The following is a 17,076-nucleotide window of genomic DNA, read 5'->3' as shown; positions in this document are numbered from 1 at the left end:
AAAATGACTTTAGTTATGAGTTCTTGGTGATCCATCCTGCCTCGGTTGTCTGCCAGCATTTAAAATAATTGCCAGGTCCTGGCACTATTAAGAGTGTGAACTTCTGGAATCACTCCCTGAGGTTGGTCTTCACAAAATGACCTACACATGGCTGGGTGAGCCGTGTAGAGACTAGTAGAGCCGTCCTGCCACCCTGACTTCAGCGCCCCTTGTGCAGAGGACCTTTAGACCAGTATCAGGCCTGATGCTCCCCACCACTCCCAGAACTCAGGAAAGAAGCCACTATATTCACAGTCCTGCTTATCACAGGGAAAGGACACGTAGGGCAAAGTGCGAGGGGAACAGCCTCCAGCGACAGCTTCATTCTGCAGCCACCTGGAAGCTAACCGGGGCCCTACTAGGGTCAGTCACACAGGCTCCTCGGGTCCCAGCCCCACCCAGGTCCCTGCCGCTGAGGGGGCCTAGGGTCTTCTGTGCACAGACCCTCCCAGGGCAGGGTGGTTCCAAGCCACAGCCCTGGCTCTCCATCCCGGCACCCTCTCCCCCTCCTCAGCTGCCATCTGAGGCCGATGGCCACTGCCCCACTCCTGTAAGCTGCAGGACCAGGGTCTGGAGGTCATCTTGCGGCCTTGCTGACCAAAGAGCCTGGCCCACGGCAAGTGGATGGCCTGCCAGTACAAAGGACCTCCTGCCTGGGTGTCACGGCAGTCCTGCGCCCTCAGATCACCAGACTCTATGCTCCCAGCTCCTCAATTTTTCCTCCCACCTGCACCAACCTGGGAGTCTAAGGGTGACACAACTCCTGCCTGGGGACACCACTCCCATCTGTAACAGTCACCCAGCATCCAGGCTGAGGGCCCTAAAACAAGCAGACTCAACCACATCACAACCAGGATAGCCTTGCAGCTCTTGCTCCAAGTCTGCTCTGTGTTGCCAAAGACTGGATTCCTGGTGTCCAGCCTCCCAATCAGAAAAGTGAGCAGGACTGGCTCCCTGCAGTAGGAGTCTTGTTTCTCCCTCTTCCTCTGCCCCTCTACCCCCCCAACTCGTGCTCCCTCCCTCTCTCTCAAATAAATAAAAGTTTTTAGAAAGGTAAGCAGGAGCTTGTGTGGGAACAGAGGGCAGTGGGGGAGACAGTGAAGTCCTAGCCAATCAAATCTCAAAGCCCAGCCAGGTGGGTGGCACCTGCAGTGCTCTGGGCTGGAAGAAGGTGGGTGGCCCCACAGGTCAGCAAAGACAGCACCAGGGCACTTCCGGACAGCTCCACGAGTGGCACTATCCTGCGGGGCCAGGTGAATACCAGGTGCTGACAGGCACTGCTATGGCCCCACTCGCAGGACTGGCTCATTCCAAGATACTGCTATTTCAGTGAAGAAAATGGAATGATTTGGGGCACCTGATGAGCATCTGCCTTCGGCTCAGGTTGTGATCCCAGGGGTTCTGGGATCGAGTCCCATATCAAGCTCCTGCAGGAAGCCTGCTTCTCCCTCTGTCTATGTCTCTGCCTCTCTCTCTGTGTGTCTCTCATGCATAAATAAATAAGTAAACCTTTTTAAAAAGAGAGGAAAAAAAAGAAAGAAAATGGAATGATTTGTATTTTTTTAAAAATCACCCTTTATTTTTATCCTTATTATCATCCCCAGACAGTGTAAACTTTTTTTGATGTGTCTACTTATGAAAATCTTTTATTACTTTTTATGATTATACAAATATAAAATTCAAATATTACAATCTGCATGACTTTAAAAAGTATTTTAAAAGATTATGAAATAAAAAAAAAAAAGATTATGAAATAAAGGCTTATTTCAAAAACTTCAAGTTTTATAAAATACATGATTTAGAAAATTAGCCCTTTGTAATCCAGCACACCCCCACCACGTCCCCAGGGTTACTGCTGTCCAGACAGTGTGTTTCCTTGCAGATTCCTGCGTGCACTAACACACTCGTGTGACACACATGCACAGCCGGTTACAAACCTGCAGGTCACACTGCACGGTAAAGTCACTGGCTGCTTCATGTGCCTGACACACAGCCCCTGTTTTGTACATAAAAACACAAAACGGCTACACGGCTTCGCATGATGTCAACGGGTAAGACTGAGTCATGACATCGGACCACTTCTGATTCACAACAACAGCAACTTCCAGTGGGTTCAACACAATACCACAGTCAGCCCGTCCCCTACGGACACACACAGGGAGGGTTTCCTGCTCTCTGAATCATAAACGACACGATAGCACGTGTCTTTGCACGAGCTTTATGGAATACAAACCTTTTACCCCAAATGAGCTAGAGCAATCAGAAATGTCCAGACACTAGAGCTCCACATCCGCCGTGGAGTGGAGACTGGCGCAGACATTTGGCCTGATGCCGTGTCAGTGTGGAGGCCACTCTGTGCGTGCATAGCAGCAGGACATCAGGGCAGGTGGGCCCCTGCACTGAGGAGTGTGGCTCGTCACTGCCAACCCACACATTCCCCTGCAGTGCACCAAACTTGTCCCTGGGCGCTTGGGCTCTCAGAGGTGCAGAAACTGATTCAGAAACATGAGGTCAAAGTCTGTGGCCCCTGAAGGTTTCCTAGGAGCCTCTGGGATCGTGCACAGGCCAGGGCAGGAGGCACCTGCAGCCCGTCACTGGCACTTCCGGGCTGGCCGCCGCCTCTTGGACTTCGTCGGCAGTTTGTAGATCCTGTGTGGGTCACAGCTGAGCTTGTGAGTGGTTTTCTTATGGCAGGCGATGTGGACCAACTTCAGGTTCTCAGAGGTGAAGAGCAGGCTGTAAAAGTACTCCCAGGCCACTTCTCTGCCATCTCGCTCTGTAACAGCCTCCGCCAGTGCAGGGACCACTGTGCGCTTCTTTTCTATTCTGCAAAGGAAGGGAGAGCCGGTCACTGTGTGCTGTCCCATGGCACCTGCCAGGACGCCTGCTGTTACAGCACAGAGACACTTCCATCAGCTTCTGCTCAGCCACTGATGCTGAAATGGGAACCACCATGAGGGGGCTTACAGGAAAAGACACAGCACAGCGGTTCAGAATTCAGAAGGCACCACACCCAGAAACACCCCGAAGGAACAGCACAGCAGGGACACCTCGTTTGGCTGTCTGCAGGAGAAGGTCTGGGGGACAGCCCTTCACAGGTTCCTCACCGCATGTGGCCATGCCTGCTGGCCCAGCCTAGGACCCACAGAACGGCTGGGGCCGTGCACACCTTCCAGTCCTGGCAAGTACACAGGAGGAGAGGAGTCAAGCCCAGTGTCCTCGCCGTGAGGCAGGAGCGCCTCCTCAACAGCTGCAGAAATGAAGCTGAGCCACTCCATCCTCCCTGGAGAAAGTCGCTGGAAGGGCTGAGGTCTCTTTCCAACCCAAGCCTCGTGCTTGTGTGTGTCCATGCTGCTTTGTGCAAATCTGTTTCACTTATAAACAAACTACTCAAAGGCCCATGTAATGGGTCACCTGGGTGGCTCAGTGGGTGAAGCATCTGCCTTTAGCTCAGGTCATGATCTCCGGTCCTGGGATTGAGTCCTGCATCCATCAGGCTCCCTGCTCAGGGAGAGTCTGGTCCTCACTTTCCCTCTGACCTGCCCCACTGCTCATTCTCTCTCTCTAATAAGTAGATGAAATCTTTAAAAAAAAAAAAAAAAAAAAAAAAAAAACCGCCATGTACTAACAGGTACAGAGGCTTGTAGACCGACAAGAAAGAACCAGAAATAATACCACAGCTAGGAGGGCTGCCAGCAGCGTGGCAGACCAGACCACAGAGACTCATGTCCCTACAGCACAGAGAAATGCTGAACAAATGGGAAAAGAAGTACATGCATAAGATCACAAGAAAGAAGGGGACCCCCACTGCCAGAAGCAGAGATGCCCACACTTGATCTTTAGGGGCGAGCCACCCTTCTGCATCCTACCAAGACTGCGTCTAGAAGGGGCCCAAAGGGAGAGCCGGAGAGGTAAGAGGGAGACCCCACTCCAGCCATCAGTGCAGGAAGGGAAGTGGCAGGGAGCCCAGAGCTCTGGAGATGGAGAATAAGCCACCCCATCAGCCCCCTCCTGTGGCATACCCAGCCCTGGGGCAGTGGCTTCTGGCGGTCGGTGTGGCAGGGCTCCTGCTGACCCTGACCACTCCATGGCTGTGCTGGCTAGAGGGCTGGCTGGGGGCCAGGCTCCCCCTGGGTACCTCTCACCCTCAAGGAGCCAAGTCAGGCCCCTCCCTGGTGATGGCAGCGCCCAAAACAACAAGGCCCCTGAGCAAGCATCCTGTCTGCTGGCCTCAAGTGGCCGGGCCTTCTTCAGTAAGGGGAGGGGTGGGGAGGACACACAGCTTCAGGCACCAGGAGGCCAGATTCGGGGAGTAACAACAGCATGACCATTTCCATGGTCACACAGAAAACCAGGACCCTAGGCTCACCCTTGACACTGCCACATGGAGCAGCAGCCAAACAAGGAATCAATACTCCATTGTTTCAGAGCCACTGAAAGCCCAGTGTCCTGTAGAAACAGAGACAAAACCAGTCTTTGGGGACAGGACGAGCCAGTGTACCCAGGACGCCAACTGAAAACAATTCCCATGGAGGACGAACTCAGAATCCAGGCACACCGTCACCAGGACCTCACAGCAACAGGCAAGGGGGTTACAGCCATGGACGGCTCTGAGAAAGCCAGGGTACAGCACCCTGAGACACACCACTAAGAGGTTAGGGAGAGGTCCCCAGACCAACCCCCTCCTGACACCCACTGTAAAGGGCAGGGCCCCCCGAGACCTCCCACCTCTGCTCCAGGCTGGCCTGCTCCCCCCCTTTCAAGCTGGGACTGACCTCTAGATGGATGTCCCCATGCCCCAGCCCGTCATGGAAAGTAGCAGACAATGAGCTGGAGAGCCCAGATGTCATCTTGTGGTGCTCAGGGCCAGACAGAAGGGGTGAGACCCCAGGCCCTCCCCAGAGGGTATCTCTGCCCCCCAGCTCTGCCACCAGGAAAGCCCTTCTCACCTGGATGTGCACCCCCATCCCCGTGCCCCAGTAATGGTGGGCAGGGCCCAAGAATCTGCCTTCCTGATCATCCCCAGCTACTGCTGCCAGCCCATGGACCACATCTATGTGGTCCAGAACCGGACACCACGCAGCTTAGCCCTGAACCGGTGTTCACCCCAGGTGGTCTTATAACTGGAAATCAGACCAGAAATGCCTACCAGTTCAGAAATGCAGATGCAAATGACATTCTAGTCACAGAATGAAGCACTCTGCACCTGGGAAACAAGCACCCCAGCCCTACGAACGCATCACAGGATGAATAAGCACAGTGCAGTGTCACCACTGGTGACCCCATCATGTCCATTTTCATGGATGAAATGTCTGTACCAACAGGTATCAGAAGAAGACGTACGAACATCAGAAGAGAGGTTCCTGGGTGTCGAAGGGGATGGACACGGAGAGGTAGGAAGGCAGCCTCGACTGTCCCAGTGACCCCTGGATGCATCCAGTCCCATCTGATTCCCAAAAGTGGTTTAGCCACTTGAAGGGCATCAAAGATGTTTGTCTTCATAAAGCAGAGACAAGGACACCATTATATTCCAGGAAAGCACCTCAGCTAACATAACACAGTTTTATTTCTGCTCTTAGAATGAGCTCATATACACAGAACAATCCTGCTGGCCCTCACTCATCCAGGTGAAAGCCGGAGATGCCCTACACACGAGAACGACCCGGAGCACCTGCTCTGAGCTCATCCTGGCTGAGGCGGAGATGGCCCCAGAGTGCAACGCCATGACAGCACCCACTGGGCCCCACAGATGGGAGCCGGACGGGATAGGGGCACGTGCGCCACGTCTCGATCAGCTCCTGTCACAGCCACCATGCTGAAGGACACCTCATCACGCAGGTGAGGGGCCTGCACCTGGCACCTCATCCACCCCACACATCCAGTACATCTCTGAGTCCATAACCCACAGCTCAGCACATGAAACATGACACAGACGGCACCCACGGATGCCACGGCTGGGAGAGGCCCCCACAGGCACTCTCTCGGTCTGTGGATATAGTTCTGACCTCAACAGAACGCGTACTCACATGTGGTCCAAGTTCCACGTGCTGAAGAGGACCCGGCTCTCCCGATTACCATAGGGATTGATGGAGTGTTTGGATGCACAGCTGTCCACGTCAAAAGGACCCTAGGCCGAAAGACAACACAGTGAAGTCCACGAAGCGGGCTCAGCTCTCACTGCTGGTCTCATATCAAGCTGAGGAGCTGAGGAGAAGGTCCTACCCCATGGGAGATTCAGTCCTGGTAAACGGCGAGTTGTCTGGGGCAATTAGGAATTCTGTCCTTGGAATGGCAGCCCCCTTTCCCTCGTTACCCCCAGTACGATACTCCGCAGTGGCTAGGGGGCAGGCTGGCTCCTGCCATTGTTAGGAATGCCAGCTTTCCAACCGTGCGCCTCCTGGATCTCCACCCAGACAGACCCACTGTCTCCAGCCCACTCCACATGCCTGCAGGCACACGCCATCCCCCTCCTCCATGGCATGGCCCATGCACTGGCTGCTTCCTTTCTGTCTGCCCCACGAGCCCTTCCCAATATTTCCCTACAATCCCAACACAGAGGCTGGGCGTCAGAGACATCAGTCTGGACTTCCCGGCTTCGGTTTCCCCGTGGCTGGCGTTCCTGGCCATTCCGCAGCTTCAGTCACTCCTTCGCAGATATCTGCTGAGCACACGCCACGTGCCATGGCCCCCACCCGCCTTCTGATGCTCCAGTCACCCCCAAGGTGTGCAGCTCTCCAACAGAGCCCACTGCCCCCACTTCCCTACCCTCATCCCCTTGCAGGGTCACCTGTCCACTCCCACATCCTTCAACCCGGCTTTAAAGTGTCACTCCCTCCCTGAAATCCCCAGCTCACCCTACCGAGGACTGTCCTGTCTCCTGAGGGCCTGCAAAGCCTCCCAGCTCTAAGACCACTTCCCTCACTCACTTACAGACCTCAGAGCCTCAAGCCTCCCAAAGTCAGAGTGAAGCTTTTCATCTTTGCCCCTCCCCCGTGAAACACCTGGGCTCAGGTGACGCTCATGGAGAGTACTGCAGTCATTCGGAGGCTAATATACAGTTGGTTGGGAAGAAGGGGTGTCCTGCCAGTCAGGACCCATCACCCACAGAAGGAACCGCCCAGGCAGAAGCACAGGGAGCCCATCTGTGGGAGAGAGGCCATGCCCACCTCCAGGGCCTGCTCTGTACCCTCAGTGGCAATACAAACACCATCAGTGCAGGGAGGAGATTTTACTGGAAATGCAAAGGGGCCCAGATACTTGCTGAAGCCCAGGAGGCCAGGAAGGAGGAGAGGGCGGCAGGACAGCCCCTGCCAGTCCTTGCAAAGACCACCAGCTCCAAGCCCCTAAACTTGTGACCCAGGTTGGTACCACCTGTTGGGAAGTGGTGCCTCTGTAATTTCTCCAAGTGTCCAGGAGGAAGCCCAGAACACTGCTTCCAGCTGGTGTGACCCCACCAGGTCACATCTGGCCACAAATCCTGACATCTGCATTGCCATCCAGAAAGCTTCCCCAGGGACACACTGCTTTTTAGAGGCTGTGAAACTGTCCTTATTGCCCAGTACCCTCCTCCCAAGGGAAGACTCCACTCCTGGTGCAGCTGTGCACTCCTGACCACATCAGCAGCACCCCAGGGAAGCCATCAGAGGGCCTGCCAAACCAGCCACTGGGGACCAAGGGGCATCTTACGCCGACCATCCGGTGGGGAGGTAGGGATTCAAATGCCAGAGATTGGAGATCTAATGGCTGAGCTGACCCTCCCGTCAGGCCAAGGCCCAGAGGGCTGCCAGAGAAGAAGCCACAGGAGGCTGGCTCAGCATCCCCTGGGTGGCCCCAGATCCGTGGCCCACGGCGCACCTGGCAGCAGAACCAGCCTTCTGGGGTGCAGAGCCGGAGGCCCGCCCTGGCTCCTCTGTCAAAGTAGCTGCCATTGTATTGCACCGTCCTCAGCTTCTGGCACATGAGATCAACGATGCGGGTATACTCCCCCTGGGCCTCCTCGCCGACAGTGGGGGCATACGAGTTCACCTGCAGGAAATCAAAGGACAGGGCTTGACACAGGCGCACAAGGTCCCCAGGCCCACAAGGTCCCCAGGCCCACAGTCTGGCGGGCTCCCACATCCACCTACCTCTCTCAGGTAGCTCCGGATCCGGCTCTCGCAGCTGTACCTCAGGTACCCAGACTTACTCTGGAATCGAGACTCTAAGCCTGGAACCAGAGAAGACAAGACGGCTCTGGAGTCCATGGCCAAGCTCTCCCGGCAGCAGGCTGTGCATACTGCCGGCCTCAGCTGAGAAACGTGCTGTGTTCTGCTCACAGACTCCGGTTCTTTCTGCCTGGGGAGGGTCCCCTGAGCCCCCTGCATGGGCATCCAAGTCCAAGGGGCTGCAGACTCACAGGGCTTCTCCTGCAGGCTTCAAGGCCAGCCCCGAGGTGACGCACCACGGGTCCACGGCCAGGTGATGGACAAGCAAGTGTGGTCCAGCCACACAGGGGAGCTGGAGCCAGCCTGAAGAAGGGAGAAGCCCTTCAGGGGATCATTCAGAGGATGAGGTCCCATGCCACGTGGGACCCCTGAGAGCGGCCGGGCTCAGGAACCCCCGTGTGATCCCGTCTGAGGCCCTAGGGGAGTCAGAGCAGAGACAGGCGCCAAGGGCCACAGTGAGGACCTGGGGGGGCGGGGGGCAGTGCCAAATAGGCACACGGTCTCAGGGGAGGAACCTGAGAAAGTTCTGGAGACAGACAGTGGTGATGGCGGCACACCACGGCAAATGTGCTCAACTCCATTAAACTACACACTCACGGTAGTTAAAGTGGAAAATTTTATGTTACACACACTTTTCCACAGTGAAGAAATGAAAAGGCCGGTGCCAGGGCTGAGAGCAGAGGGAGCCGGGGAGCCCCTGGCCCGGGAACTGGGATGGGATCTGGTGGTCTCCACGCGGCGGCGGCTCCAAGCAAGCCCTCCCACTCCCAGCACCCCCCTACCTTCGAACCATGGTGGGTCCTCGGCCCTGGTCTCGGCCGCGATGTTCTCGCTGATGGTGTGCAGGAGGTCAGCCAGCAGCTTCTGCCGCAGTGGGGCCCGCTCGTCCGAGAGCAGCTGCCGAGCGGCCTGGATGAGCCCCGCGGACGGCCTGTGGAACGCGCTGAGGAAGCCACTGATGTCACTCACATCTGCCAGCAGGAGGAGGACCAGATAGAAGAGCCAGTTCCCGGGCGCTGCCGCAGGAAGACAGGGAGCTGCCAGCCACGAGAACCGGCTCTCCGCACATCCGGCACCGCCTCGCTTCTGGAACTGCTCAACCTCAGGGCTGCCCTGGGCCCCAATCCTCGCCCAGACACCAGCCAGCCACCTCACCCCCACCTCGGGGCCTGGGCCCCGCTGCCTGCCCCTCAGGGGTCGGACGAGGAGGGGATGGCACTCAAGCAAGTCTCTGCCCTTCTCTTCCCCAAATGAAACCTCCTGCATCCTGGGGCCTCCTTCCAGACCTTCCTCCAGATCTGCCCGCCATGGTGCTGCCTGCGGCTGAGCAAGCGCTGAGCAGCCAGCAAAGCCAGAGTCTTCCACAAGCCCCTACGACACCTCTTACAGCAGCAGGGGCAGTGTGCACAAGGACCCCATGGCCGAGGGGGGTCGTCCCAGGGACAAGAGGCTGGTCTGTGCTCGAAAATCAATCAGAAAAAAAAAAGAAAATCAATCAGTATGATTGGCCCTCAATGGCTAAAGACAAAAAGTGCCATGATCATATCCACTGATGCAGAAAGACTGGGGAGAAACTCTTCCAGGCCGAGGGCTTAGTGAGAAGTTTCCAGACAACGTGGGGAGCGTGAGCACAAGAGGAAGGCTCAGACAACATGGGCTGCATCCAAATGGAAAACATCCACTCCCTGAAACAGCCTGCTCCAGGGATGCAAAGACAAGCGACAAGGCAGGAGATGCCCGTGAGCCACACATCTCACAGAAGACTCGTATCCAGAACACATCGTGAGAGAAACCCCAAAACCCAATAGTTAAAAACTCCAATGAGAAGACAGACAAGACAAATGGATAAAGAACAGTCTCCTCCGCAGAGAGGACAGGTGGCCGGCCAACCAGCCCAGGGACAGACAGCTGGCCGTGCCCCTACAGGGGTGCAAAGCTGCCCGCACCGAGATGGCCCCACACACCCATCAGGGTGGCTGGGGCAGAAGACAGCCTTCCAGCCCACCCGGCCACAGAACGAGCACCACCACTCCAGGACACAGTCTGTTTCTCTGTTTTATTTTTTTTTTAAGATTTTATTTATTTCTTAGAGAGAGAGAGAGAGAGAGAGAGAGAGGCAGAGACACAGGCAGAGGGAGAAGCAGGCTCCATGCAGGGAGCCCGATGCGGGACTCAATCCCGGGTCTCCAGGATCACACCCTGGGCTGAAGTCGGTGCTAAACTGCTGAGCCACCGGGGCTGCCATTTCTCTGTTTTAAAACACACACACACACACACATACACACACACACACACTCCCCACTTTATTGAGAGGTGACCCCCACACTTCATAATTCACCCAATGGAAAGGCACACCCCGTGTTCCCTAGTATGTGCCCCCATCTGCACATCCCACTCAGCGCATCTGCATCACCTCAGAAACAAGTCCTGCACCTGTCAGCTGGATCCCCCTCCCTGCATTCCCTGCCCCCAGCCCGAAACAACCACTGGTCACTTCCAGCCTCTGTAGACATCTCTGTTCCAGACATTTCAATACGGACATTTCAATACGAACAGACCATACGATACATGATCTGTAGTTGCCTCCCTTCCCCTGGTGTGACACATGCAGGGGTCGTCCACGCAGGGGCAGCGTCAGCACCCGGTCCCTTTCCCTGTCAGTATACAGCCCATGGGGCTAATGCACCACACTGTTCATCCATGTGTCTCTCTGTGGACACTGCGGCACTTCCACCTTTTGGCCATTAGGAACAAAGCGTCTGTGAATAATCACGCGCAAGTCTTCATGTGGAAATGGCTTTTGTCTCTCTGGGGTGTACCCTAGCGGTGGGACTGCAGGGTCACAGCTGATTCTATTCAGTTGCAGGAGCCACCCACCTGGCCCCTGCGGCAGCTGCATCTTACACCCTCCAGCAGCACACTAGTGTCCCAGTTCCCCTCTTGCCCTCACCAGCATGTTACTGGCCCAGCAGTTGTGAGGTGGAGCCTCACTGTGGGTGTGGTTGGCATTCCCCAATGACTAATGATATTGAGCATCTTCCCATGGGCTTATTTGCCACCTGAATATCTTCCTTGGAGAAATGTCTATTCAGAACCTTTGCCCGGTTTTATATTAGGTTCCTCTACTGCTGGATTATTTATTCTAGACAAGTCCCTTACCAGATACATGATTTGCAAATTTCTTGTCCCATTCTGTGGGTTGACTTTTCACCTTCTTGATGGCAGCACAAAAGCCTTACACTCGAAAGTCAAATTTACTTATTTATTTTCTTTAGTGGTTCTTGTCATACCTAAGAATCCTTAGTCAAATTCAAGGTCATGAAGACTGACTACTGTGTTTTCTGCTAAGGGTTTTATATTTTTAGGTCTTGCATTTAGGTCATTTACCCATTTTGAGTTGATTGGGTGCCAGCTGAGGGTCCAGCCCATCCTTTGGCATGTGGATGTCCCGTTGTTCCAGCACCACTTATTAAAGAGATTATCCTTTCCCCTACTGGATGGTCTCAGCACCCTTGTCACCATCAGCTGATCACAGATGCATGAGTTCATTGCTGGACTATCTTCTAGTCCAATATCTTGATGGCTGCTACTTTGAAGTAAGTTCTTAAATTAGGAGGTGTGGGGATACCTGGGTGGCTCAGTGGTTTGGTGCCTGCCTTCAGCCCAGGGCATGATCCTGGAGTCCCGGGATTAATTCCCACATCTGAGTTCCCTGCATGAAGCCTGCTTCTCCCTCTGCCTATGTCTCTCTCTCTCTCTCTCTCTCTTTCTCTCTCTCTCTCTCTGTGTTTCTCGTGAATAAAAAAATAAAATCTTTAGATAGATAGATAGATAGATAGATAGATAGATAGATAGATAGATAGATAAGGAAGGGTGAGTGCTCTCCCTATGTTCTTTCTCAAGATTACATATGTATCATGGATTAGAATCAGCTTTCTGGAAGGGAACCAGCTGGAATTCCAATAGGGACTGGTTTGATCTGCAGGTCAATTTGAGAAATGCTGACATCCTAACAGCATTAAACCTTCTGACCCACAAACATAGTATGTTTTCCCATATACTCAAATCCTTATTTTCGGGCACCCTCGTGGCTCAGCAGTTTGGCACCTGCCTTCGGCCTAGGGTGTGATCCTGGGGACCCCGAATCGAGTCCCACATCGAGCTCCCTGCATGGAGCCTGCTTCTCCCTCTGCCTGTGTCTCCACCTCTCTCTCTGTGTCTCTCATAAATAAATAAATAAAATATCTTTTAAAAAATCCTTATTTTCTTGGAACAATATTTTATAGTTTTCAGAATAGAAGTTTTGGACTTCTTTTGTTACATTTATTCCTAAGTATTTTATTCTTTTTTCATCTTTATGTTATTCATTGCAAGCGTATAAGAACAAAGTTGGGTTTTTCATATTGATCCTGTATCCTGCAACGTTACTGAACTCACTGATCAGTCATAATAGTTTTTTAGTGGACTCCTTAAAATGTTCTATACACGAGATCACAGTGTCTGGATGCCTTTATTTTTCTTGACTAACTGCCCTGTGTAAAACCTCTAGTACAATGTTAAATAGAAGTGACAAGCACAGACATCCTTGTCTTTAAAACCCAAACATATACTTACAGCACCCAGCATTTGTACTCCTAGACATTTATTCCGAAGAAATGCAAACTTCCGCCCACACGAAAACCTGTAGGCAACTGGCCCCATGGGCTTTAAACATAATACCCCAAAACTGGAAGCTAAAACGTCTCTCAGTAGGTGAATGGGTAAACAAATGGAGGCATGGCTATGTCTTAAAATGATGAAGTGATGAAGAGGAACACACACCACTTAGATGGATCTCAGCAGCTTACTGTGAGTGAGAAAAGCCCATCTCAAAAGATTATAGTGTGATTCCATTTCCCTAATGTTCTTGAAATGACAACATTACAGAGATGGAGAACACATCAGTGGTCACCAAGGTTGAGGAATGGCATGATTATAAAGGGGCAGCATGCAGGAGAACTTTGTGGTGGCAGATGGGACACCTCTGCAATGCTGACGGCAGCGGCGAACACATAAACCCACATGGTGATAAGTGACACAGAGCACATGTCCTGGACCAGTGTCAGCCTCCTGATTTGGATGTTGTATTAAAACTACATCAACTGCACCTTTTAGGGGACACTGTCTTTGTAACTTCCTATGAATCCATCACTGTTTCAAAATAAGCAATTTAAACTTTTTTTTCCAAAGAAGTTTACCAAGTGAAAGGACTAGTGGTCTCAGTGGAGAGAGGGGGATAAAGTGCCAGAGACAGACAGACAGAGGAAGGGGGGGGCAGGGGGGAAGGACGGAGGGAGACAAGGAGGGGTAGGTGGGAGTAGGGATGGGAGCGGCCCAGCCTGGTCTGCTCTCAACTACACCATGAAATGGGAAAGAGTAGGAACAGACAAAGATTCTGAGGACCACAACTCTGTACTGCCCAGCCCCACCTCCTGCATGGGACCATCCCAGGTGGCATCAAGCTGACTCTGCTTTCTGGCTCTTCCTCTAGAAGGACAAGGCCCCACAGAGCAAGAGCACTTGCAACCTCGGAGCACACACCAGACATCTCACCCCTCACTGCTGGCAGCAGAGTCCCAACCGCAGGGCAGAGTCACAAACACACTTCTCTGGGGCTTCCTTCTGCCCCTTAGGCCAAAGAGGCAGATATCTCCATCCTCAGGGCTCCCGCTTCCTTCCTGGGGCACCAGAAACATCTCCTGAAATGTAAGCCATTTTGCAAAAGAGCCATAACAACCCTCCTAGGAGGAGAGCACACACACCTGCCACCGACCTGCAGATCCAGTGTGGAGCTCATCATCCTGCAGACACCCACAGAGAATCATCCCTGGAAACCATGGCTCTGCTAAGGCCCCAACATGACAGCATGTCAGCAAACAGCACGAGAGAACAGACAGTGAGCACAACCGAGGCACCGCCCCTTCCATCAGAGCCACAGGGCCCAATGGCACAGAACAGGGCCACTCTCTGGCTCTGCCTTACCACAACCCCTGCGGGTCCCAACCCCCAAACCCCTCCCTTTTGCCCTCAGGAGTTATGAGGACATCTCAGAAGAACATAAAATTTAAATAACTTAGAAAAGAAAAGAAAACACCTAAAATCCCCAACTGGGCTCCTGGGCAAGAGGAGAGGCAGCTCCACCATCTAAGCGTGCTCCTTGATGCTGGGGGCTTGCCCCTCCAGAGTTGTGAGCAGAAAGACCCTCTCCTTCCCAGGCGGCTGTCCACAGCACCTCCAGCACCTCCAAAGCCAGTGCAGCTTCACTGCTGCCCTCCCACGTCCCCACCACTTACAGCCTTGCCAGGTCTGGCCCGAGGTGAGAAGCACCAGCTCCGAGTTGTCAGGCACACTCCAGAAGTAATCTCCAGTTAGCTCTGTACCGTCTTCGTAGAGGCACAGACGGGAGCCGGCGACAGGGAGCTGCGGAGAGGGAGAGCAGGGCGGGATGCTTAGGCACTGGGTCTCTGGCAGGCCCACCCTGGGAGTGGTAACCTGAGGCCTTTCCACCTGCGGTCCTCACAAACAGCAAGAACAAAGTACATTTTGCTCAGGATGCCGTCTGCATTCTACAGGTGGAGAGTGCTGGGGTCTAAGGTACGCACGTGTCATAACAGACACCTACTACACAGGTTGCTCTAAACAGTGACAAGTCACGTGAACATACATACATAGTGGTGACTACTGTGCAAGACTCACCACACAGACCCTTTCAAAATTGGCTCCTTAAGGGCACTTAAAAGCCAAGCCTGTTTCAGAAAATAATGCCTGACTGCTTCCACTAAGCCCATAAACACATCCCCATCGTGAGGGCACAGCACCTGACTGGCGTCAGGACACACCCACTGAGGGCACTCTGTTTTCTTGGGCAATGATTAATTAAGGAGAACATCTTACTGAAAATGACTCATCGCCCCTCTCTGACAAAGCGTAACCAGCACACAGTGCCACTACTTTGCAGGCACTTGTTAGATATTGATCAGCTTTATGAACGTTTATGGCAACTCCTCATGCACCTGCACCTCACACATACACACACCCACAACCAGCAATGCTCCAAGTCCAAGTCCAGTCAAGAAAACAAATGCAGTTAAGAATCCAGTAAGAATGGTGACTGAAATCCCTGGAACAATAGTGCTAGCAGGGCCTTTAGTGCCCTCTGAGCACAAATCCTTCATTTTACAGAAACGGATACTGAGGCCCAGAGAGGCCACGTGGGCTGTGCCCTGGAACCCAGAGCAAATTAGCAGGTGTGTGCTAGAATCTCAGGCCAGACCTGCCATGATCCTCATAGTCAGAAGAGGGAGGTCCCAGATCCCTCCACAAATTCCTGCTGAAGGGGGCTTGAGTAACTAGAGGAAAAAGTCTGAGGAGGCACCAGGCCCCCGGAACCCAGCCCCACACCTCCAGGTGGAGGCATCCGGTCCCAGACCCCAGTCCTGCAGTTCCAGGTGGAAGCACCCAGTCCTGGACCCCAGCATCTCGCACCTCCAGATGGAGGCATCTGGTCCCAGACCCCAGCCTCCCGCACCTGCAGGTGGAGGCACCCGGTCCCCGGACCCCAGGCTCTCGCACCTGCAGGTGGAGGCACCCGGTCCCCGGACCCCAGGCTCTTGCACCTCCAGGTGGAAGCACCCGTCCCTGGACCCCAGCCTCTCGCACCTCCAGGTGGAAGCACCCGGTCCCCGGACCCCAGTCCAGGTGGAAGCACCCGGTCCTGGCCCCCAGCCCCTCGCACCTCCAGGTGGAGGCATCTGGTCCCCGGACCCCAGCCTCTCGCACCTCCAGGTGGAAGCACCCGGTCCTGGACCCCAGCCTCCCGCACCTGCAGGTGGAGGCACCCGGTCCCCAGACCCCAGCCTCTCGCACCTCCAGGTGGAAGCACCCGGTCCCCGGACCCCAGTCCAGGTGGAAGCACCCGGTCCTGGCCCCCACTCAGCCTCTCGCACCTCCAGGTGGAGGCATCTGGTCCCAGATCGCAGCCTCCCGCACCTGCAGGTGGAGGCATCCCGGTCCCCGGACTCCAGTCCTGCACCTCCAGGTGGAAGCACCCGGTCCCCGGACCCCAGTCCAGGTGGAAGCACCCAGTCCTGGCCCCCAGCCTCTCGAACCTCCAGGTGGAGGCATCTGGTCCCAGATCGCAGCCTCCCGCACCTGCAGGTGGAAGCACCCGGTCCCCGGACCCCAGCCCGGCACCTGCAGGTGGAGGCACCCCTTCTTCAGCACCTCCTGGCAGCTCCTCCCCGCCACCCCAAACTTCTTCTGGCTGTGCAGAGCCCGCAGCTTGAACGTCTTGGGCTTCCGGAACACCGCAAACATCCTCAGGGCCTCAGACCCCGCCGGAGGCACCTGCTTGTCGGGCCGCTCAGCCTAGTTCTCGCCCGGGCCGCAGACACCAGCTGAGCGACCGGGATCCTGCGCCCGGGTGGACTCTGCGGCGGGCACCAAGGCCGCGCGGAGTTCCCGGGAAACTCCATTACCCAGAAGGCCCGGGGACGCGGAGGCGCGGCCCCGCCTTGTGCGCAGGCGCCGTCCCCCGGAGACTCCATTACCCAGAAGGCCCGGGGACGCGGAGGCGCGGCCCCGCCTTGTGCGCAGGCGCCGTCCCCCGGGGACTCCATTACCCAGAAGGCCCCTGGACGCGGAGGCGCGGCCCCGCCTTGTGCGCAGGCGCCGTCCCCCGGAGACTCCATTACCCAGAAGGCCCCTGGACGCGGAGGCGCGGCCCCGCCTTGTGCGCAGGCGCAGCCCGGCCCGGCCCGCCTGGTTGTCATGAGAGCGGCGGCCGCGGCCCTGG

At 55.0% G+C, this 17,076-nt stretch overlaps 1 protein-coding gene across 4 annotated transcripts; it reads right to left on the bottom strand.

Moving 5' to 3' along the window:
- Positions 1–1,603: 1,603 nt before the first annotated feature.
- On the bottom strand, positions 1,604–16,776 carry DFFB (DNA fragmentation factor subunit beta). 4 transcript variants are annotated; one of them, XM_038537752.1, is made up of 7 exons: positions 16,434–16,776; positions 14,576–14,702; positions 9,026–9,259; positions 8,166–8,245; positions 7,894–8,064; positions 6,066–6,166; positions 1,604–2,865 (listed from the first exon to the last, which is right to left on the bottom strand). In XM_038537752.1, exons 1-7 carry the CDS (start codon positions 16,596–16,598, stop codon positions 2,631–2,633), a joined length of 1,113 nt encoding a protein of 370 aa, XP_038393680.1. In that variant the 5' UTR covers positions 16,599–16,776; the 3' UTR covers positions 1,604–2,630. The 4 variants fall into 4 exon arrangements, with proteins under 4 accessions (XP_038393680.1, XP_038393683.1, XP_038393681.1 ...); XM_038537755.1 differs by having other exon boundaries at positions 9,026–9,214; XM_038537753.1 differs by having other exon boundaries at positions 16,476–16,776.
- Between the last annotated feature and the right edge of the window lie 300 nt (positions 16,777–17,076).

The sequence above is a fragment of the Canis lupus genome, chromosome 5 (genome assembly GCF_011100685.1).
Source record: "Canis lupus familiaris isolate Mischka breed German Shepherd chromosome 5, alternate assembly UU_Cfam_GSD_1.0, whole genome shotgun sequence".
In the NCBI taxonomy this organism is placed as follows: Eukaryota; Metazoa; Chordata; class Mammalia; order Carnivora; family Canidae; genus Canis; species Canis lupus.
Note: the sequence above shows the minus strand (reverse complement) of the source record. Positions and strands in the feature narration are given on the sequence as shown.